Genomic DNA, 23,028 nt, shown 5'->3' on the forward strand with positions numbered 1-23,028 from the left:
GCCCCCCCCCCCCTGCAATGACACGGCGCCCCCCTAGGGGGCGGGCCCCCCCGTTTGGGAACCCCTGGCCTAAGTCATTTTTTGCCAAAATTGACTGGCAAAAAGTGACCCAAACCCATTATTTTAGAAAGGTAACAATATGTGATTCCTGAAAGCATAAATACATGATACTTAAATCATTCACTGAAATAAGAATGGCGAAAACCATCCATTTCCCTGCAGTAGAAACGATGGGTGAAAGGGGTGGGGATTGGGTGGGGGTGTTTCCAGCAGCAGCACTTATATGCATGACTCCAGGCTATCTCTCGTTCCCTTGGGATTTTCTGCCACTCTCCATATTTTAGTCACAATAGTCAAAGATGTCCTATGCAGAGTTTATGCCAGACACTGTCTATCTATGCTGACAAGCTGCTTAGGATGTGTGAGACGTTGTTTCCTTGATTAATATTTAATCTCACTGTTGGTACTGTTCAAATCAGTTTGAAATGTGTCTTTACAGTAATAGATTTTTCAGTACAATGTTGGTGTTTCTCTTTTGCTCTACCGTGATATTTTCTTGTGTTTTTGTTAATACTACTCCAAAGTTCTAAACATGACCTCAGTATTGGGTTAGTTAGATGCCCTTTCTAATCCATTTAGCACCGGACTCTGGTGTTCCACCTACGCATAGTTAATGTACAGTCTTTGTGTATGTTCATTTCCTGTTGGCAGTTGTTAAGCAGCCCACACAAATTTCTTGTTCGACAGCCATTTATTATAAAGAGAGCATGCATTTGGTCTTTTAAGGTCGTCCACACTTAGAAACATATTGGAAGCTCAGTGTACCTGTGTGATTGTTTGAACTACCAATGTCCACTCTATGACCCCATACAATCCATAATTACATAAGGAGAAAATCTAAGAGTTTTAAAAACCCTTCTTTTCAGATATGTTCAGCTTATAGTTCATAATAACTGTATACATTTTCCAACCTAATATCAAGAAATGTGGAGAAAATAAAGAAAAAAAAAACTTGCTCAAGGCAGCTGAGAACTAGACGTTGCTGCTGAGCGATGACATTATGTATGGAACACCACACTAAGGCATCAATTCATAACAAAATGGAAATCCATGACAAAAATGGTGATAGCAAAATCTCTAGTTTTAGTTTGAGTTTATAAACTGGAGACTTCAAGAGGTCAGAAGAAATGTGGCTGCTGGAACCTAGAGACCTAAAAACCAACCATTAACGTTGCATTAATGTTTGCCCTGTTGGGGAAATGATCACTTTTGCCATAAACTACAAGACGAAGTGCTGAATTTCTGTCAGTTTTCAGGAGCAATGTCTGGTCGTTCTGACCAGCATTAGCACTCAAACCTTAGCACTCCAGTCTCTCCAAACAAGCGTTTCATCAGAATACGTTTTCTTTTTCTTTTTTTTTTCTTTGTAGCGTTACCCCTTACATTGCTCTTCTACAATTCCCTTAGGTGCTCCGAGCACAACATATATGAATATGCAAATAAATAAATTCATATATGTTGTGTTTTGAGCAAATGTAGTTTTTTGTTGAGTTTTAAATATCTGGTACGTTGCTAACACCTTTCTTGTTTCATCCAGAGTTTTCTCTCAATACCGTTGTTTGGTTTTATGCATTTATTACGCATGGTGGCGTAATCTGAAATGGTGTAAGTTACTCAACACGTCGTTGCTAGGTAACCAAAGAGTGAGTTAGTTGATGCTGCTCACCTTGCTTTGCTCACGGTGAGAGGTAGAGCAGTTAAAGCCTTTCCTCTGCCTAGGAGAGATTTCAGGGAGATCCCTGAAAGTTATGCAGTTTTGGATCGGAGTTCAGTGGATATTCTATATATTGAATATTCGATCAGAAGTATTATCTATTGATATTGATCATGTGTCTATTGTGACATACATTGATATTGATGTATTGTCCATCCCTTTAATGGATATATATTTTCTTTGGAGTCTGTTCTGTGGTGGAGTGAAGTGGAGACACAAGCAGTGTAAATTGAGGTGATAAAATTATTGTGCAAGTCTCCCTTTTCACCATTTTACTTGGAGGTACAATTGCTCTAATGCAACTGTTATGAAGTGACTCTGAGGATACTGTTTTATTTAACAAATGGCTAAACATTTTAACATTTTGAAAAGGTTTTTTTTTTTTTCAGACAAGAAACGTGTGAGAGAGAAAAACCTGCAGTATAGTGCCAAAGGTCAAACTCATATAAATACACACGATATATCTGTAATTTAAGAAGTAACTGATTTTTCCACATATTATTTCAGGATTTTTAACATTTATAAAGGAAAGCCATTTTACAGACATTTCCTTCCACATTAGTGCATTTAAAGTCTGTGCTTTTAAGAGCCACTGTGTAACTGGGCGGTTGGTTTGCCTTAGATATAAACAGAAGGAAATGGATAAGTAAAAGGACTATCTCTTCCACTCAGAGCAGCTCTCTTTGGACTGGCCAATCGATGACCCAGTTTATGATTGACATGTGGAATTTATTGCGGCACAATAGCTTGTTTCATGTACGGGAATGAAACCTCAAAAGGGCTGAAAACCAAGTTGCGTGTGTTATTCTTTGCGCTTTTAACTGTCACCTACAGAGTGATGGACTCGGTTTCCGACTGGTTGGAGTCCTGCTGAGAACACAGGGCGTTCTGCTGGTAATTACAGCTGTTTACTCTGCACCGTATAATTTCTTGTTGCTTATTCAGGCCTGGTTTTATAGACGGAGGTTTTGTCGATGCTGCCGTTGGAAACATCTGATTGGTTTCAGTTTACCTTGCAAAAGCATAATACCCTTTGAACTTTTTCACATCATGTCAGCCATGGACGTCAATACAGTTTTTTGGGATTTTATGAGATCGATCAACACAAAGTAGTGCACAACTGTGAAGGTAAAAGAAAAATAATATGTTCTAGAACGTCCTGTTTGTGAGACTGAAGACGAAACCACACAATGCTTTTTTAGTTATTATACTGGCCATTTCAGTTATCTGTGCTGATATGTGCCTTTCTGTCACAGAAAAGCCAAGTAAAATGCAGACCAGCTTGTTGTTAAATGACAAAATGTAAAAAGGTTAAAGGGTTAATAACACCTTTGCAAGGTCCTGTATGTTACTTGGTTTATTTATTTGAATTGGTAGGCCTTGAAATTAGCTGTTATAACTTAATTGAATTTATAAGACTGGATAAAGAAAGATCAGAGCCATTTTAAAATGAAAAAAAAAATGGAAAAATGAACCTGATCACTCTTCTTGTTTTTTTTTCTCCCCTTCTTCTATCTGGCTAACTTTATAACTACGGTTTCCAAAAATACTTTTTCTCCACAAATTCATAAAAATCTCTCTACTTTTATTATGTAGCTCAGAAGTTAAAAAAAAAGGAGTACTTTTTCAAGACTGTTGAAATAGACTACTGATATCTTTGCCGTCACACAGATCATCCATCAATAGAAGCATAGAAACCGAGAGCAGGAAAGCTCTGTAAAACCTCTGCACAGCCTTGTGTACACAGCAAGAAGTCAGTGCCAAACTGAGATTTGTCAGTGAAATATTATGAGCTTCCGGCATACCAAGATTATTAAATATGCTGTTGCCCAATATTTCACTGTTGTCTTTTTGCATCTTAATTTGGTCAAACATCTTTATTACTGATATGTTAAGATTTATGGAAGCCTTACACAATCTTTTTTTTTGCCTTTTGCTACATTTCCAAGCAGAATGCTAATTAATTCAGTGATGATGTATTGTTTTCTCATGCTTTAAGATTCAGTCAGACTGTTCATAATGAGCCATAATTATTCATTCTAATCAATCCAAAACATGGACAGCTTACATAAATGTCTTATGCACATTGAGAATAAACCGTTCATATTTTAGTGATTTTTTTTTCCTTCTAAATTTAATAACGACTGCACTGAATTTATTTTAAATTTAATTATTTATTTTTAAGTGAACTTTTCTCAGAAGCTGCCATTATTCATTTAGCATATCCCCCAGCTCTGCTGACTGATCCTATTAAGTAAAACTCATCAATAAGGCACAAATAATGTTTGAAACTCTGCATATTTAATATTACTTGAGTTCATTCTAGTGCTGTTCTTTTTTATATTGGATGTAAAACAAAAGGAGCCTGCGATGAAAGATACAAAAGCATAGCAAAAGGTAAGCTAATTTTATCAGCTCCCCAGGGGAACTACTGCAGTCATTTTAAAACGTACTAAACCTGATACGACGTGGAAATGGACAATAATTATTTGTGACAACGTATCAACTTCATTTCAGACTAATTGTGTGTGATGAATCAGTTTCCTGCTAAGCAGATATAGGAGCCGCTGGAATCTAAGTTTCTATATAATTACTATAAATACATTCTCATTCATGTTAGCATTTTATATTAGGTGTCATACATCCAGGAACGGGAGACTCTTTTTTTCACACTTTCTCTTCCAGTTCTCTTGATAAAACTAGTCCACTGTGATTTGTGATATAATTTGAGAGTTATGTCTTTTTTCTTCACCTGCAATGCTCAGAGATAATGACCACTTTAAATCCATTACACTTTTGACTGGACCATTATGATAATTGGCTGCAATGTGAATTTCTCATGCGGGGTTGAAATGTGACCTACCTTCTCACTTCAAGAAAAAAAGTGGTAGTCGCAGAAAATTTATTAGTCTACTCAAGAGGCTGACTCAAATGAAATCCTGGCAGTTACATAGTTCAGATGCTCAAAGGATCTTTCCATGATATGACCACAAAAACGAGGCTCTCTTACTGGTGTTCACAGGGCCCCATGGTGATTTGTGATATCACACTGGGGGACCAGGGGCCAGGTGTGATATCACTTACAACAGCCAGATATTGCAACATTATGTGAGATGAGGACAGAGCTATGTTAACATGTAACAGTCTATGTTAAATATGTGTGTTGGACTTTTCCCCCTACCAGGGGGAAAAGTAGATTATCACAGTCTTTCTATTGGCTGATCAAATCAATGGCCTTTTTGTTCATGGGCGATGTGGCTCTCTACCCAAATTTCCATTCCATCAAGGGGCGGCGCAAACAGTTGAGTATAACAAAAAGTATTTTGTGAGTTGTGTTCCAGATGAGTTTTCTTTTACTTATTTAGAAGTCAATCAGGTGAGGCCTGCAAGAAAATATAGTCATTCCCTGCCACTACCTAATGATGCTGATTGAAAGGTCTTTTTCCACTGTTTTTTTTTTTTTTTTTCATCTGCATTCACCTTTAGTTTATAATCTGAAAGAGTTTAGACAGGTCAAACCCAAGAAATTACAATATAAAATAGAGATTGTTGTCAATTCAAATGAGTTTGGGTTTGTTGTCTAGAACAAGTCCAGGTTTGTCGTCTTGGCTCAGAGCTCATTGTTCCATGTACATGCTGCTTTCCTGAAGTGGTGAGTATATCCTCCCACTGAACATGTCTCACTCCATGCCAGGGAATTAGAAACTCTCTAATTATAGAGCCCATGGGTGGATGCTGGGCTGGTGAGGGGACTGGAAAGAATCTAACAGGTAGTGAGCAGCAAACGGGAGATTTTGCATATAGTGTGATGCTTCGAGCTTTTAGCTTGAATAGATTTCCAAAATTGGTGAGGAATGTTTGATCCGTTTTTTTTTTTGTTTGTTTGTTTTTTTGGAGTGCATTGAAGAGCAAGAATAAAGCAGCATCATAACTGATGGCATGAGCTGTCTGGTAGACTTTGTCTCATTCATGAGACATTTTGAGCCATGGTGGCCATGTTGACCGTGGCATAAATAGTCCTGTTTTGTCGCCTACACAGGAATCAAACTGTTCACTAAAATTCAGCTTCTTATTAGTCCACGACAAGCAGCAGCAAAAAGAAAAAAACTTGCTGGCGATACTATGTAATACAAGAAAGTTGGTGATGAACAGAGGGCATCTGACAACACTAATATGTTTGACGGGTGTTTACTTTATATTGGAGGAGTTCAAATCATTATTGAGATTTTTTACCTAAATATTTGGTGATCAAATTCAAAATGGTGAAGGTAATAAAACCACTGATTTTCACCACCCACCTAAACACTGCTGCAGTCCAAACTCAACCCCCACATGGTCACATCACTCTGCAACCCTGTCCTACTTCACCTCCCAAGCCAAGCCTGACATGCCTTCAGTGCACTCACTCAATGCACTTTACTGGAAACATTTCAGGATGACCTAATGCAGCTATGAAGCAATTCTGTTTTTTTTTCCAGAACTATAAATGTCATACCTCAGTGATTAATTAAATTAATGTGTGTTTGACTAAATGTCACATTAAACCTGCAGTATGCAACTTTTATAAAAAATGTTGGGGGTTTTTGGGTTGTTGTTTTTTTTTTACATATTTGCTCAAATCTGTGAAAAGATGCATCTCCTCCCTGAGCTGCTATTGACATCTGAAGAAATGCACAATTCCCAACCAAAAACAATCAGAGCGAGGAAGAGAGTGTTAGCGCTGTCACTCAACCTCATGTACTCGTTGCTCAATATGCTAAAGATTGAGAAACAGCTTACCGTTGCAGGAAAATCGTTTATTCGCTGTCATGCTAACTAGCCTGAACATTCACAACAGGCTCTGCTGGCTGCAGCATAGCAGAGAGCAAACTTAAAAAAATAGTATTATTTTCCCAGGACATCGACATAAAAGTGAGTGATTTAAGCTTCACACTCCTCATCTATGTCTAAGAATCATATTTTGAATTAAGAAAGGAAGTATGTCTTGGATGTCCTACGTCTTGACATCATTTTCTATTTAAATTCCCTGCTGGATCAGTGTTGCCAATAAAGTTTTTTTTTTTTTTTAACTTTTTCATGTAGCCAGTAATCCAATACCGCCAGCAACTCTCTCAATAAAAGGAACTTTCGGGAAATCTGGCCATTTTCTTGGTGTTTTGGGGCACTTGGAGACCGAAGTGAAAGCACATATTGTTCTTAATCTTCTTAAGGAGCAGCAGTGGACCCTGTCCCAAAGCGCCTGCATGTGGCACGCTGCGCTCCTTCCCATCTGCAGTCAGAGCAGATGTTCATCGCTCTGCATCCAGATTGCAAAAGAGTTGCATGTGTAGGAGCCCGCCACTGGCTGATGGATGTAACTGCAACATTTTCTTTGCCTTAAATATCTACCAGGCAGTACTTAAAATAAAACCCAACTAACTTTAGTGTGGTGTCTCTTTTGCCGAGGCCAAAGAAAGGAGGAGTCTGAAGTTGCAAAGTTAATTTTTTTTTAATTAAAACTGCAACAGAATAAGGTTCATTTGTAGTTATCAACATTTTTGCTTTTTTTTTTTTTTTTTACAACCGTTTCTCTCTTCCACACCATCCAGTTTTGCTAAATGTATACTGTTGGCAAGACTTTTCTGGATGGATGACAACACTTACATAAGCATGAAGGAAGTCTCCAATGTTTCTGAACTATTTCTGTGGCAGAACTTTGAAAACGAAAAGGTGATGATGATGATTTATTTTGGACTGTAAGTGGCTGTTGGCCGTTAATAGTGCTAAAGGTACAGGATGTATGTTATTCTATCGTCTGATTTTGAGTAAATGTCAATGGGTGTTTGCACCCTTACTGTAAAGTTAAATTTAAAACACAAGACTGGCTTAAAAAAAAAAAAAAAAAAAAAAAAAAAACATTTTCTTGTACCTAGCAATTTTCATTTTTCTGTAAAAAAAAAATCTTGACAAAAAATGAAAGAGTCCAGTTGCATCAATCACCTGATCTGGCATTTTATGGTCAGAGGGCCACAAAAAATCCTTCTGCTGGCTGCCAATTGCATGTTGGCCACACCATGGACAGCCATGTTTTAAACCACTTAGACTCATCATCAGGGTCTATAAATGTCATCTGGCCTGGGGAGGCATTCGAGTCTCCCAGTGTGAACTTGAGGATGTGGTGGTGGAGATTCATGTCTGATTTTTTATGTTCTCCTTGTGACTTCATCATGGATAACCGTAAGACAATAAACAAGAACTGGAAAGCAGTTTGAGAGTCAAGAAACCTTTTATTTATGAAATGTAAAATGACCAATATCAATGCATATTTAAGCAAGTGTTGGACCTCAAAACTAGGCAAGCATATTTCCACCAGCTGAAACTTTACTTTTTCTCTACACTATTTGCAGCTTTTTCCAAAACATTTTGAAAACTGAGAATTTTTTATTACAAAAACATGTTGCTTCATACATATACACTTTGTGCTGAGATGGGCATGTTCTGACACACTTGCTATAAGTATTGAAATAATACATAAAAGAAACAGTTATCACAAATTTGGATTAATTTGGCAATGGTTAGAGAAGAAAAAGTTAGTTTTTCTTTTTTCACTGTTCCTAAAGTCTTTTTTATGAAATAAAGGGTGTTCTTATAAAATGTTTTATGATGCTGTCAGGTGGGCAAAGAACAGGGAACAAAGCCAGGCACAGAGGGACATGGACAGCCAGGCAGAGTGTGTCAGTGTTATAAAACATCATGCTGCTCCCCATAAGATGCTATAAAAACAGAGATTTTGTCATGGTGGTGCATTGTATTGTTTTGCTGTATGAATATGGAGAACAGCTGTATCTATTTGTGGAAGCTCTTTTCATATTTGGAGCGAGAGGAAAGGATCATAGGCAGGAGGAAAATATGAATCTTCAAATAAAAGCAGCAGGAAGAGGAACTCGGCAAATGAAGCTGAAACTTTAGGGGCACATATAGGAACTTTTGGAAAAAAAAAAAAAATTGCATAGACAAAATAATTTGATCCCCTGTGGATTTTGTACGTTTAATCAGTCGAAATGAATGGAAAGCTTATTTTTTTAAAATTGTTTTTAAAAGGAATGCCAATCAAATCTACAAAATAACATTATGCATAGCTACTAAAATTAAATTTGCAACATTTTGCTAAATGGAAGGGAAAAACATTTAGGTCCCAGAAAAATCATGACTTTTTTTCAAATCTGTCTTTCTTATTCAGAAAGACAGATTTGTCCTGGATCCTCTCTCATACTGTTTTCTTCAGCTCCCCTCATAGCTTTTTATATGTTTTAGCTGAGAGTGGAGATGGCCGTGGAAGAAGGTTGATGTGTCAAATGAACCATCACCTGAGTTGATTTGGCCACAGGTTTTCTATTGTTATCCTGTTTAATTACAATGGCAGCCTATTATTCATTACAAAAAAGATTCACCACATTTTAATTCAAAACTTCTTGGTGTTTTAGCTAGTCACTGATGTAAACCACGATAGCTAAAGTTCCAAAGCCCATTTGCCAGAGAAACAAAAAATCTCTACCGTACTTAAATGGAATCTATTACACAAAATACACTTTTTGCACATTTCATTTTTTTTCCGGTTCTACTGGTTCTATAAACAAATAAAAATCTCACTTTTTTGTGGCAGTAATTGACATTATTTGGTGTCTGGAAAAAAAAAGGTTTCATAAACCTCCCGAGTGTGAACTCGCAATCGCCAAGGCATTGCCCCGTTACTTAGCAAACTCGGCAAAGCGCAACCTTTCACATAGCAACCCAAGTGAAGGGTCTGTACAATGGCTGCTGTAAAAGTCAAGTGTTTCGTTGTTGACTTACCATTCAGAAGCTGCTGCTGCATCCTTGCTGGTTATGCAGGAGGATCCACTTCTGCTTTTAGGTTTGATTCAGAGTAAAAAAAAAAAAAATATGGTTGTAAAGCTGCACATGTGTTTGCTGCCTTGTTCACATTTGAGTGTCAAAGTTGAGTCTTAGTTTGAAATTATACACAATGAGAAATAGCTATGCACATAAATGGATGATAGTAATTGTGATGGGTGCTGTGCATTTTTTATTAATCGGCATATCTGGATTTAATTTTTGTACACTTTATTGTCATTTTAATGAATCTGTATTTCCGTATTTTTCCATGTGTGAATATGACCATCTTTTCTTTTTTTTTTTTCCTATCCCAGAATTCTTCCTGGAGCTTCTGGAGAACACGGAGCGGTCCCTGAATGAGATGTTTGTGAGGACCTACGGCAAGCCTTATATGCAGAACGCGGAGGTCTTTGAGAACCTGTTTGCCGAGCTCAAGCGCTACTACACGGGAGGGAATGTTAATCTGGAGGAAATGCTTAATGACTTTTGGTCCCGGCTGCTGGAGCGCATGTTCACACTGCTGAACTCCCAGTACGTCATCACTGAGGACTATCTGGAGTGTATCAGTAAGTACACGGACGAGCTCAAGCCATTTGGAGATGTTCCCAAGAAGCTCAAGGCTCAGGTTACCCGTGCATTCATCGCTGCACGCACATTCGTCCAGGGACTCTCTGTAGGTCGGGAAGTGGCCCAGAGAGTGTCAAAGGTAAAGTTCTTTACCAGTTTAATTGAGATAAATTTTTACTTGATTGTAAATGAATGCAAATATGCTTTGTCCTGTCGCCTTAAAGAGACTGAATTTGATTTAGGTTTCTCAGTCGGGTGGAAAATATTTACCATCTGACCCCAAATGAAATTAAAATCCTATCCTAAACGAATACATGCTTAAAAATTTTCTTCTCGATGAATTCCTGCACTCTTTCTGACTTATGTACGCTCTTAATGTAATCATCTCCAGGAAATGGGAGACTCACAGCAGCCTGTTCTGTCCCTGTCTGGAAAACAGGTTTGAAGGGTGTGTGGATTTCTCGGGAGAGTTCTCCCGACAATGAAAGTGAAGAGAAAAGCATTTCTGCTATCAAGGTTTATTGCTCTCTCGCCTAATATTTGTTCACACGGCATACAAAAGCCATTAATCATGGTGTTGGAGTCGTTTCCAGTTTGATGCAACATAGTGTTGGTGCCACAGCCTTGGGATGGAGCAGCTCTGATTACCTACAAAAGTTAGATAAAAGAAAAAGCAAGAGGCTAAGCCTTAGATGAAGTCACATTCAGCAACAACAAAGCTGTTTCTGAAAGGCATCTTAAGGTTTGAAAGAAACGATGATTCAATACGCTGCAAGCCGTTCCGTTTACCCCACTTGACCCCCCCGCCCCCAACAATCATTTCAATTCAATTATCAGCCATATAATAAATATTAACCGAGCCTTTGTACAGTTGAAGCAGAGGCCAGTGGAAATGTTGTAACCCTCAATTATCGGAGACGTACGGACAGAGAGGAAGCAGATACCCTGCTCTTCTCCACATAATCCACGATTCATTTCAGGCTGTCCTCACCACAGTGAACTCGGTGAACCTAAAAGATATTTCCTTCACTTCAGCTTCACCTCCCCTCTACAGTAACAGTTGCGAGGCTCATTTAGGAGCAGTCGCAGAGGATGTGTTGTTAGCACGTGTTTACTGGGTTACACCCCACGCTCCTACCGAGCCAGCATGTCCCGACTTCACCTCTTGACATTTCAGCGGAACCCTGAGATGCTGGTCAGGTGTCTGGGACTGCAGCCCCTTTGATCCGTGACGTATAAACTCATCATGACAGATTGAGGGAAAGCATAATGAAAAGAGACACCCTGCTGGAGGCAACCGTTTCACGGTACCACCAAGACGGGACAGCCAGGCTTATTGCTGCAGAGATTTACAGTTCACCGAATTAGAGAGGGTGATGTCGAACTTGTATTTCTTTTCTGCTGCAGAAGTGAGAAAAATATAACTGCAGCTACAGCTTCCACAAAGCGCTTTGGAAAAATATGCATTCCCCTTTACATTTTTCCTGTTTGGTCTCGTCACAGCCACAAGTTATACCGTATGTTTGTAGATTTTGTGTTTTAGACCACCTGAAAGTATGGTTCTAACTTATTCTTTATTTTCAAAAATCTGAAAAGTGAGACTTGTGTTTGCTTTTATATACCAATATTTGGTAGGGCCATCAAGTCCATGTCTTGTGAAGTGTATCTTTGACTGTTTGAGTTTGCGAACTTAAACTTTCAAGGCTTGTCACAGATTCTCCGTTTTAATTAGGTCTGGATTCTAACTAGGACATTTGCAAACATGAAAATGCTTCGATCTAAACCATTCTCTCGTTGCTCTGGCTCTATGTTTGGGGTCGTTGCTCTGCTGGAAGTTGAACTTGAACCTCTGTCTCACTTTCAAGTCTTTTTCAGCCTCAAAAAGGTTTTCTTTCAGCATTCCCATCAATCCTGACCTTTGTCCTGTGCCCACTGAAGAAAAGCATGCCCACTTCATGATGATGCCTCCACCATATTTTACCACAATATTGTCTTATTTGATAGGTACCTTTCTTGCACGGCCTATCAGCTATGGTGATAGTTTTGGTAGGGATGCATTTATTCTTTCTACTTTTGGAGGGGAAACAGTTTCACCATTGACTTCTCCAGGGTGAAGCTGTTTGTGAATCTGTTCTCTGACGTTCCCTAGAAAACCTCTGAGGCGTCAAAAGAATTTACACTCAGATTAAACTAATCACAGATGGACTCTATGTGGGAAGTAAGTCGCACAGTAGAATCGGAGTACAGAAGGCAGAATACAAATGCACTCCACACTGATTTTTGCTTTGTTTCTATCCACTTTACAGCTGAATGATACTTTGAATTTGAGTGGTTTATCATGTGAAATCCTATATATGATAATAAATAAAATCCTTTTTTAATTAGAACATTTTTTTTTCTTTTTTTTTTTTTTTTTGTGGTTTTTAGACCACAAGATATCGATTTTACAGGGGCTACTTTATATTTTGCACATAATTTAATCCTACACTTTTAAAATCTGATTGAATTTATGAAGAATTTATTTATGAATAAAAAACCAACAATATTGAATTCTAAAGGCAATTATGAGAACCAACAGCATATCTGGAGTAAAAAGCAAATAACCTTGATCCTTAAAAGAAAAAAAAAAAAGTATTATTTGATTATTATTTAGGTCGGCCTGCATTAACTGTTTCAGTTCGTGATTAGAAAAAAAATAATCTAAGTTGAGGGTAAAATGTTTGAGCTCCAAACTTTGTTAAGTTCTGGTCTGCCAAAACTGGTTTTTGCCAATTTTTCTTAATATTTTAAACATATTTCCACTTGCTAGATGGGACATTTTAAACTAAACATAGATATAGTAATTTTATTTTTATACTAAATAAAACAATAGTTATTTGTTTTCAACAATGGTCTGCAGTTTCAAAATGCAAAGAGTTGCATTGCATTTTGAAATTGTTTCTGTCTCTGCATGGAGACACATAGGGCTGCCTCTCTATGAATCACGCAGAAAAGAATCTATACAGATTAAACTAGAGTCTATCTTTATGTCTAAGGGCCAAAACACCACTTCTCCTTATTAATTCTTGCATAGCTCAAAGGATAAACCTCACCACATTATAAGACCTGTAGTTGTTTTTTTTTTTTTTTTTTTCTGCAAGGTCCATTAAAAAATAACAGCTGTGTCCAACTTTGAAAAAAATATTTCATTTTATATTTATTTAGTTGTTTAATCTTCTCATTTATTATAACTGGATTTAAAAGGGGGGTAGATCAACGTTTAATTTCAGCTTCTACGGATGATTTGTTAGCTCTTCACAAGCTTTGTTGGAGCAGGGCCATTTAACCTATTAATGATTATACATTCTTTTGTAGCAAATGTTTTCATGTTTCATCTTCCCACGCTTATCAGGAAGGTAGAGTCATACAGCCTTAACATAAAAAGCATTATCCTTGGAAAAAGCCTCTTTATCATTATCAAAGTATTCATGCGGCACAGGAATTTGACCAAAACAAACTGAAACTAGTACATTTCTGTAGAAGACAACAAAAGCCAAATTAACGTCATTACTTGTTTATGCGTCTCTTCCTCGAAGAACATAAAAGGCTCATAGCTCCACTTTTTGAATTTTTAAAGGAGCAACGGAAAAGTAGGAGCACAGCAGCCTCTAATCTTGAGAAGCAAGTTTTCGCACTGAGAAATGCAGAATAAAAAGCTGGTTGTCGCTTCATAGAATAAAGAAAATAGCTGCAAGCCCACTGCACGCCATCTCAACAGCACTGCAAGCATCTGGCCCTCTGCATCTTAACATTAAAACATAAGGCTTACTAATTAAAACTGTTGTATAACTTCAGCTAATATAATATTTGCCCTTTCAGAGATTTTTATATTGATATACAGTTTGCAAAACAGTAATTTTACACGCAGCTTAGTGCTCTAATAAAGCTTAACTTGAATTCCCTGAACATTTCTCTTGTAGATGTTTGTGATCATGTTTGCAGCGAACACAATTAGACATAACCATTTAACAATGTTCTCTCTAAAGCTGCCCAAAATCGGCAGATCAATCAAATTGGCTTATTTCTATATTTAACACTAAAACAGTCAAAAATGTTAACAATCTAGAAAATTCTTAAACATTTTGTTTTGAAGCTGAGAGAGGTTTTCTTTTTCCAGAAAACAACCTGGTTAAGCAGTTTGATTAGAATCAGCTAATTGGAAGCACCACTCATTCAGTGTGTTATAAGTGTTTGCTTTCTTCTAGGCCTCTCAGAAGACATGAAAATATTAATAAATCCAGATATTGTTGCTATGGTTATCAGTCAGCCAGAGAAAGCATTTGATAAATTTCAAGCAAAAGTACCTTATTTTCTGAGGAAAAAAAAAAAATGTCGCTACAGAGAGGTGAGGAAAAAAACATATACAAGTTGCATAGGAGTAGAAGGTGCAATTATTTAGAAAGTGTGAAATGTGGGAACTTTGTCCATGTTAATGGTTTTGTCTGAAGACCAGCATTTCCATAAATTTGTTCAAAAGCAAACTCACAGAAACTGTCATCTTTGGAGTTGTAAGGCCACTGTGTTCTATTAAGTCTAAAGTCCATGTAGCTCTCTCGCTGCAAATTTAAGAGCATTTAATGAGGAAACTTTTTTATGGATTTGCTGCTTTTATTTTACAGAAGGACCTAGCACCTTCCCACTCTGCCTGTATTTTATCACCAGCTATTGCTAAAACGAGATATGATAGGATGGGAGGTAGTTTCAGGTGTTGTTTCAGTAAGCAAAATCCACTGAATAAGAAACGAGCTGAAAAGATTGCAAAAGAAGAACAGTGGGATTTCAAACATGATTAAAAAGGTATGTTTAGATAAAGTAATAATAAACAGCTTTTTTTCCCAAAATATATCAGCCTTCATTATGGTTGATATTTGCCCTCTTTGATTTATGATACAACAAATATCAGAACTGGGTGCACAGGTATTTAAATGTTCTGTAATCTAATAATACAGAAATAACATCTATATGAATTGTGGTAAACTGGTATATTTAAAAGCCACATATCGTGATTAAAAGGTCTTTAGAACCAGTTTTTTCAGCTATATTCAGATTAATAGCTCCAAGTACTTATATTAATTTCCTCATCTGAAATTGAGAAGTTCATGAAGACTTTTGTTTTTAAAGTAGTGTAAAAGAAAGAACAAGGCAGCTGAGAGCAAACCGAAAATATATGTAACACTGAACTCGTGTATCAATGAATAAGTTATTGTGACAATATATAGGTATTGAGGATGTCACCAACTGAGATGGGTGAGTTGTGTTCCCCATCTCACTCAATTCCTTTAAGTTTGGCTTCAATTAAATTTCCCACGACGACAGCCCTTTACCCTCCAAAACTATCACTTTTAATTAATCCGACACAGGAGGCTGTGGTGTCAACGAGCGGCCACATTTGCATTTTTACATATTTTCATTAAAAAAAAAAAAGTTGCTTCCTATTTACAATCTAATCTTGCTCCTCTTCCTACGCCATTATCCGCAAAGGTCAAAAAAAATGGCACTTCAAAATTACACATCCGCTACTGGGAACAACTGAAGGACAAATTGGGATTTATTTGTCAGATTGTTTTTGGCACTAAAATCTGAGAAAATTTGCTCTTTATGGTTATAATCAGTCTCCCAGAGCACATGCAGACTTTAATGACAGCTTCTGTCTGTACTTTGTGTCCTTGCAGGTAAACAGCACTCCAGCTTGTATACGAGGGCTGACAAAAATGCTGTACTGTCCCTTTTGTCGTGGTTTGCCGGGAGTAAAACCCTGCAAGAATTACTGCCTTAACGTGATGAAGGGCTGCCTGGCAAATCAAGCTGATCTGGATCCAGAGTGGAACCAGTACATCGGTAGGTCAAACGTTGTCTCGGTCATTAACATTTGTACCTGCTGTTCTGTTCTTTCCATTTGAGCCAGTTACATGTGTTAATATGCGGCCCTGTGGGAGCGCCGCTCTGTACTGTGGTTGTATTTAATAAATGGATGCAGTTGACGCAGAGATGAAGCACAGAGCAGGTGATGTATAACAGGAGCTTTCAAGGATGAGACACTTCCTGGATTCAATTTTCACTTTGACAGCTACTACTGTTGCTTCTGTTCTCAGTGCTGGGTTTGGTTAATTCCAAATGTTTTTTTGGTTTTTTTCATGCGCTTTGAGGACTAATGTTTAATCAAAATGACATAAATTCAATGAGAAAGAAAGCAACCACTATTTATTTCAGTAGCACTGAAGCGAAGAAACATAATATTGTTTTAATACGTTTACTGCAACAACTGGAAAGTGTCTTGAAATAGATTATTGTATCTCAGTGGAATTATCTGACAATAAAAAAAAATAAAAGAAAAAAAGCTTAGAATTTGAACACATTCAGTCAGAAGGGGGAAAAATTCCTAACTTCAAGAATATTTCTCAGAAAACTTTTTTGTGAAATATCGTTGGTTATTTGGGACACTTGTATCTCCCACAATGAATTGAAGGTGAGGCCTAATTAGGATTCCTAACTGGACCCCGGTGAAAGATATCCAATTAGAAGAAGACGATGGATGGAAAAATAATTATACTGTCCCAAGGCATTAGACAGTAATTAGCAAATCACTGTTGCTGCAATCTCTTGAACCATTTAAAATGAATAAACATTTTACTGAAGTGTTTTGTTCATCAATATCTTTCTTTTGTAAAATATTTTTTCATGCTTCCCACTGGTATAACTTGCCAGAGCGGTCCTCTATCTTGGCTACTCTTATAAATTGTAAAGAGAACATGACATTCAATGTTTGTTGATTTTCATAAGTTAGAAAACAGCTAAATCTTAATTTCCCCTCACCTAAATGTGACCATATGTCCATAGAAAGCTCTAATTGCAAAATTTATTGAAGGGGATCTGTAACGGTATGGATCTATTTGGATAACCTGTCTGGAGTTCATGAAGTAATGGACCCTTTAATTTGAAATATTGTTTTTCTAGCTCTCAGAAGTAGCTTAAAAATGGCTAGAGGTTTCTCTCTTTTAAGTCTTATCTATATGGTACTATCACTGTACTCACAACCCTTAGGATACAGTGTTGGTGCTAGCTGACGTCAGTGCGCCTGGAACTGAGGATCTTGAGAAGATTGAAGGAATCATGAAAAATCATATGAAGATATCGAAAGAAACCTAAAGCGGTTAGCAGCAACACCGTAATGAACATTACCGACTGACTGGCTCAGAGGTCTGACTTGAGTCCCATTAAAAATCTGGAGTATACTGAAGATTAGCTTCTATGCCTGAAAGACGTCAAATCTGAAGAAGCCTGAGAGATTTGCACAAGAAGAATGGACTGGGGTTGGACACGGGTCAGAGAGTTTTTACAAACTACAACCAGTTATCTCAAGCTGTTATTAGCCAAAAAATGACACATTGCTGACAGTATATATCAGTTACCAAATTTGTCGCTTGCTACCAGTTTGCTCAACTAGATATTGCTATAGTTGATACCTGTAATTCTAAAACAACATATTTGTTTTGTGTTAACTTCCAAATATCGCAGCTGGTGTTGGGTTGTGCTGGTTTTTTTACTTTAACATCACACCCATAAATTCACGCCTGGCCTTCGAGCGAGATGTCAAAAAGGTGCTGTTTTTTTTTTTTCTGTCATTCTTCTCTCAACTCTTTTCTGCATGAAAAGATTTTATTCATGGGATTCTGCTCTCCTGCTGTGCTAAATGGTGACTGATTATAGGAAAGAACTGCACTGCAGGGGAATGTCAAGTAAACTGGAGAGAAGTTCAGAAGAAACTTGTCAGTTTGGGTGCAGAGAATACAAATATACATGTAATATTTATATATTTCAAGAAGATTTGATAGAACATCAAATGATTCTGTCAAACGTCCTTGGCCTGTTGAGCTCTACAAAGAAATATGTGATTGGGAAGTGGCAACCTTGAGAATCTGTGGCCGATTGAATTTCCACCTGAAAAATACAATTCTTTTAGCATTTATGACAGTAATTTTATGCAACTTTCCGATGATTTATCGGGGGAGAAAAAGTCACAAAGCACTTTTTTTTTTTCATTTTCTTATATTTGATTGCTAAGACTGCTTAGATATTTTCATCTTTAGATTTAATAATAGTTATATTTTCTGCCTGTTAATAGAAAAAAAAAATAGTGATTTAAGAATCTGGGATTTCTTGTTAACTTTACCAGATATTTGGGCTCCAAAAATGGTTTTAGATCTGATTACTGTAAATTATATCAATTTCTCTCTCCATCCAACTAATACTTATTTAAAGCACCATTTACAGGTGAAAAAGGGATTTTAATCAAACTACCAACATTTTAACACACAAGAAACAATAGATGTTTATCTCTTTACTGTACATATGCCAGTTGCTAAATTATTGAATATTTCTATGAATAACTGGTATGATTTTTTTTTTCTTTAGTAATTAGTTGTTTCCCTTTGGTATGCTTCTGCTGAATTTCGATTCTTCCGTGCTGCTCTGAGAACTTTTTCAGTTTTCCATGGATTTAGTGAGTCTCGCTGGCTTCCCTCAGCTCATGTAATCCCTCACTGACTCATTGATGCCAAGATCAGAGCTCTGTCGGGACCTACCATCTGTTGCAGAATTCATTGTTCTCCTTGTGACTGGAAATAGTTCACTCCTGGCTGCTTGTTTGGGGTCATTTTCATGTTACAGAATAAATTAGGCACCAATCATTTCATGCTTCTGCTTGATGGAATAATATTGGAGCATAAATATTGGAACAGTTCTGTGCATTGCATGCTAAGTGGTAGGAATCCTCAGGTTGCATCTCGCTACTGAAGTGATATTTGGTTACTGTGGGAGAAAAGCACAGTAACGGAGCCCCCCCGTATGTCAGTGTCATGTTTAGCTCATTAAGTGTGCATTAGCAAATTAACACATCAGCCTGATTCATTGCAACATTAGCAACAGAGAGCAATCGTACAGTCAGCTGCCTGATAGATGGGCTCACACACCTCTGAGCAGTTGTTTGTTGTTGTCCCCCGAGTGTGATTCAGTTTTTTTTCTGCCTGTCTTGATACAAGTTTCAGGTCAGCACTGGTCCATACTGTCTAATACCTTGGGACGGTATGGACCAGTGAGTCAGAACTAACTCTGAAAGGTGGGAGCACAGCAAAGACTCTGAGCTGATTCTCCTTGAGTTCTGTCATTTCAGGTTAGGCTGTATTTTTCTCTTTGTGTTTAGAAAAAACTGAGGTTTTAATAGAATTTCAATCAGGTTTTATCTGTGCAGAAATTGCCAAATTATGAAAGAATTTAGACTTCTCCTCCAAGGTTGAATTACAAAAAGACCAAGGAGTTTATATATATATACTTTTACTTTTCCTTTCTATATTTTGCATTGTGAGCGGCTGCACAGTGGCAGCATACAGCTGAAGTCCGAAGCAGAAATGATAAATTATTAGATTTCAATTTGCTTCCTTATATTTCGGTGTGGTATTTGAACAGTAGCATCAAGTGCAACTCACAGCTTTATTAGCTCATAGCAGAGCTAATAGCTCAACCAAAATGTTTTGACGCTGGATTTTATTTATTCTTTATGAAAGTCCAATGAAAACCCAGAAAAATCAAGAAAGGTCAGCAAATAAAATGATGACTTTTACTTTGCATCTTTTGAAAAAGATTTTGTATCGGTGACAATCTTGCAACAATAAAAGTATTGACCTGCATCAACTACGTATTCAACTGACAAATTACTTCCTTTTAATCAGTGTGTCAAACATGAGTCTAAATGTTAAAAAGGAAAACCTTGTCTGACCTTAAAATGGATTAAGGAGCTTTAAAAAATAAATGGTAGCAGGTTTATTATCAGTAGATCCTTGGTGAGCATCTTCAGCACCTCACATGAAACTACTTCAGCCTTCATAAAATAAACACTTAAACCTTTCCCTGACCTAGTAGGGCATAATCAGATGTTTTATCTACCATGTCATTTTTGAAATGGTAGGCAGAGCTACTACTACAAACTACAGTGAGGGGACTCTGCACCTACATTGCAGTTTGAAGGGACACTGTTAGAAAAATGGTAAGGAAATTAAGGTGACGGAATCATAAAATCACCTAAATATATTCATGTTGACAGTAGAACATAGTCAACTTCATTTTCATAGAATAATTCAGCAACCTTAGAAGTTTTGCACATTTTTTTCAGCATCTTACACGCCTCTTTGATGGCTCTGGAAGGTTTGTTGCTGTCATGTTGTTTGCAGAGGAAAATCAGGTAATATCACAACATGGGAGACGGTACACATCTGGCAGCAACTCATTGATCCTACTTTAAAAACAAATCCAGGGGTCCCAAGAGGCACGCAGTTCAGTAGGCTGATTCATGTTCTTGCCACAGCCAGCAACATGAATCAGTGGAGGAAAAAAAAAAAAAATCTCATATGGGACGTTCAAGCAACAAAAGAGATTTAGATAAATTCTAATTCTGATTGGTGCGTAGGAGGTTTCATTATGTTAAAAAAAAAAGACCTCTTACATACTCCACAACATAAATAAGGCATCTGAAAAATGTGAGTGCCTTGGCTACAGTTTTTGCCCTCTCTGACTTTTCACTGAAAGGTGACTGGAAAGTTGTTCTTCCCCCCCCCCTCTTCCTGAGCCAATTACCTCTGAGTCTCTGCAGACGAGCCAGCAGGAGGTGCTGGTATTAGCTCCAACATGTGTTGCACAGTACTTGGCCTACAGTGTTATCCACTCAACTTGCTCAATGCTAGTGTTAAGTAATAATTAGAAAAAGCTCAAGCGTTTCCACTAGCTTCCTTTGCTAACATACCACAGGGAAATTGTTACCATGGCAACCAGTTTCAGTGCATTTCTCCTCACAAACTCGCTAAAACTGGGTAAAAATAGACAGGGAAAATGTTGACCTGGTCATATGGGTGTTAATAGCATCAAGATGTTATGGTCTAATTTTGACATAAAAATCATGAAATGAAATCATGTATCCTGACTTGTATGAACACTACACCTTGGTGCTAGAACCAGAGGCTAGTGGTGTGTACTTCTCTAGGACACTCTGGGCCTTTTAGTACCAGCTGAGCATGCCAACCTAAGTATTGTTGATGACCATGCCTGTCTCGTGTTACCACATTGCATAAATCTTTGGATTGGTACTTTCAGCAGGCTGCTGCACTATGTCACAAGGCTTAAATGATCTCAAACTGGTATCCTGAGCATGACAGTGAATTTACTTACAGTGACCTCCACAGCCACCAGATCTCAACCTGGCAGAGCACTTTTTTGTAGCTTGGTGGAATGGGATGTCTAACTCATCTGGTTAAAAACATAAACAAAATAAAATTGTGAACAGGTGCCAAAAGACTATCTGATGCTATCATGTTGATATAGACCATCGTCTCTAGAGGAATGTTTCTGGCACCTTGTTAAATCTATTCAGTGAATAACTGAGATAGTTCTAAAGTATAAAAAAGGGCCAACCCAGTACTGCAGGTTCACTCAATGAAGTGTCTGGAAAGGAACTGTGTCATTAATGCCAGCTTGCATTTTTTGCTTTGCCTCTAGTGCATTGAAGCTCATGCACATAAACATTATGCACACTGAAATTGATTCACACGTCCAATGAATCAACAAATTCATATATGAGTTAGTTTTAAGTATTCAAACTCAAACATCGGGTTGTGTTGCAGCCTTCAATAGCTGCAAGTGTTTTGTTCAAAAGCAGATGTTTTCAGAAATATTTACATTTATTCCAGTGAGAAGCAATAAAGAATTAATTTAGAAACTTTTGCATGACTGCCATTAATCCCGAGCACTGTTCTTTTTGTCTTTATCAGCGCTCTTGTCAATTGGATCATTGTTCCCTGGTGCAGAGGAAATGCCAGTTCTATATGTCTCGACTCTGGCATTTCATGCTCATTACAGGCTGAATGATTTTCAATTAATTTGAGATCTGAGCACAAAAAAAACTTTGACTTGGCTCTACGTGTTAAATTGTTAGGAAAACTCTTACCTGTTTTTCAAAGACAGACAAATTAAAGGTATATAGAAATGCCTTTTGGCCGAGCTGCATGCTGATACAAATCCTGCGGCATAAAGTCAGTTTTATGAGGCCTGAAATACCCAAAGGAATAGTCATACAAGGTGCAGTGCACTATATTAGTTTGTATTTCTTTGCATATGTTAAGGTTAACATCATGTATCGACTCCACTGACCAGAGAAGCAGAGATGTTTGGAAAATTAAAATTCATCCATTCTCTTAGAGGAGCATCCCCCCCCCCCCCCCCAATGTTGCACCCGCTTGTTAGAAAAATTCAAAAGTATGAGAGAACCTGAACAAAAAAAAAAACATGCCAAGCCACATTAAAGCAAAGCTTTAACTCACCTCATCTCTAATAAGAGTGTTGCGCTGAAAGAGGCTGGCATAGCCAGAGGCAAACTAAGACATATACGGTATAAAAGCAGGAGTTTTCCTCAGAAATGTGAAAAAAATAAAAAATAAAAAATCAGAAATGCCTGAAAATATATTCTACTTCTGGATTATGGGGAAACAAAAGTGCACTGCTCCCCCTTTTCATTTCTATGTGTTTAAGTTTTATGTTTGACTCTGTTTCTTGCTAAGACACTTTCATATAAAGGACAGAAAACATTCTTAGACCAAATTTTCATGTCTGGTTTTATTGAATTGCTCATATTTTTACTGTACTTTTTTTTTTTTTTTTTTTTTTTTTTTTTTTTTAAAAAACCCTTTTTTTTTTAAGGAATTTTTAAAAGGGATTTTACCCCCAAAATTTTTTTT

At 37.4% G+C, this 23,028-nt stretch overlaps 1 protein-coding gene across 2 annotated transcripts in view; it reads left to right on the forward strand.

Annotated features, from left to right (window-relative positions):
• The window catches only part of LOC106954947 (glypican-6-like), a 113,485-nt gene that overhangs the window by 37,676 nt on the left and 52,781 nt on the right, over nucleotides 1-23,028 (forward strand). For both annotated transcript variants that reach the window (XM_015044800.1, XM_015044808.1), the window contains exons 3-4: nucleotides 9,961-10,352; nucleotides 15,925-16,090. In XM_015044800.1, the coding sequence (XP_014900286.1) occupies nucleotides 9,961-10,352; nucleotides 15,925-16,090 (558 nt within the window). The remainder of the gene's footprint in view (nucleotides 1-9,960; nucleotides 10,353-15,924; nucleotides 16,091-23,028) is intronic.

This window comes from Poecilia latipinna, unplaced genomic scaffold, assembly GCF_001443285.1.
Source record: "Poecilia latipinna isolate Pla-1442-1.1 unplaced genomic scaffold, P_latipinna-1.0 Scaffold37, whole genome shotgun sequence".
Taxonomy (NCBI): domain Eukaryota; kingdom Metazoa; phylum Chordata; class Actinopteri; order Cyprinodontiformes; family Poeciliidae; genus Poecilia; species Poecilia latipinna.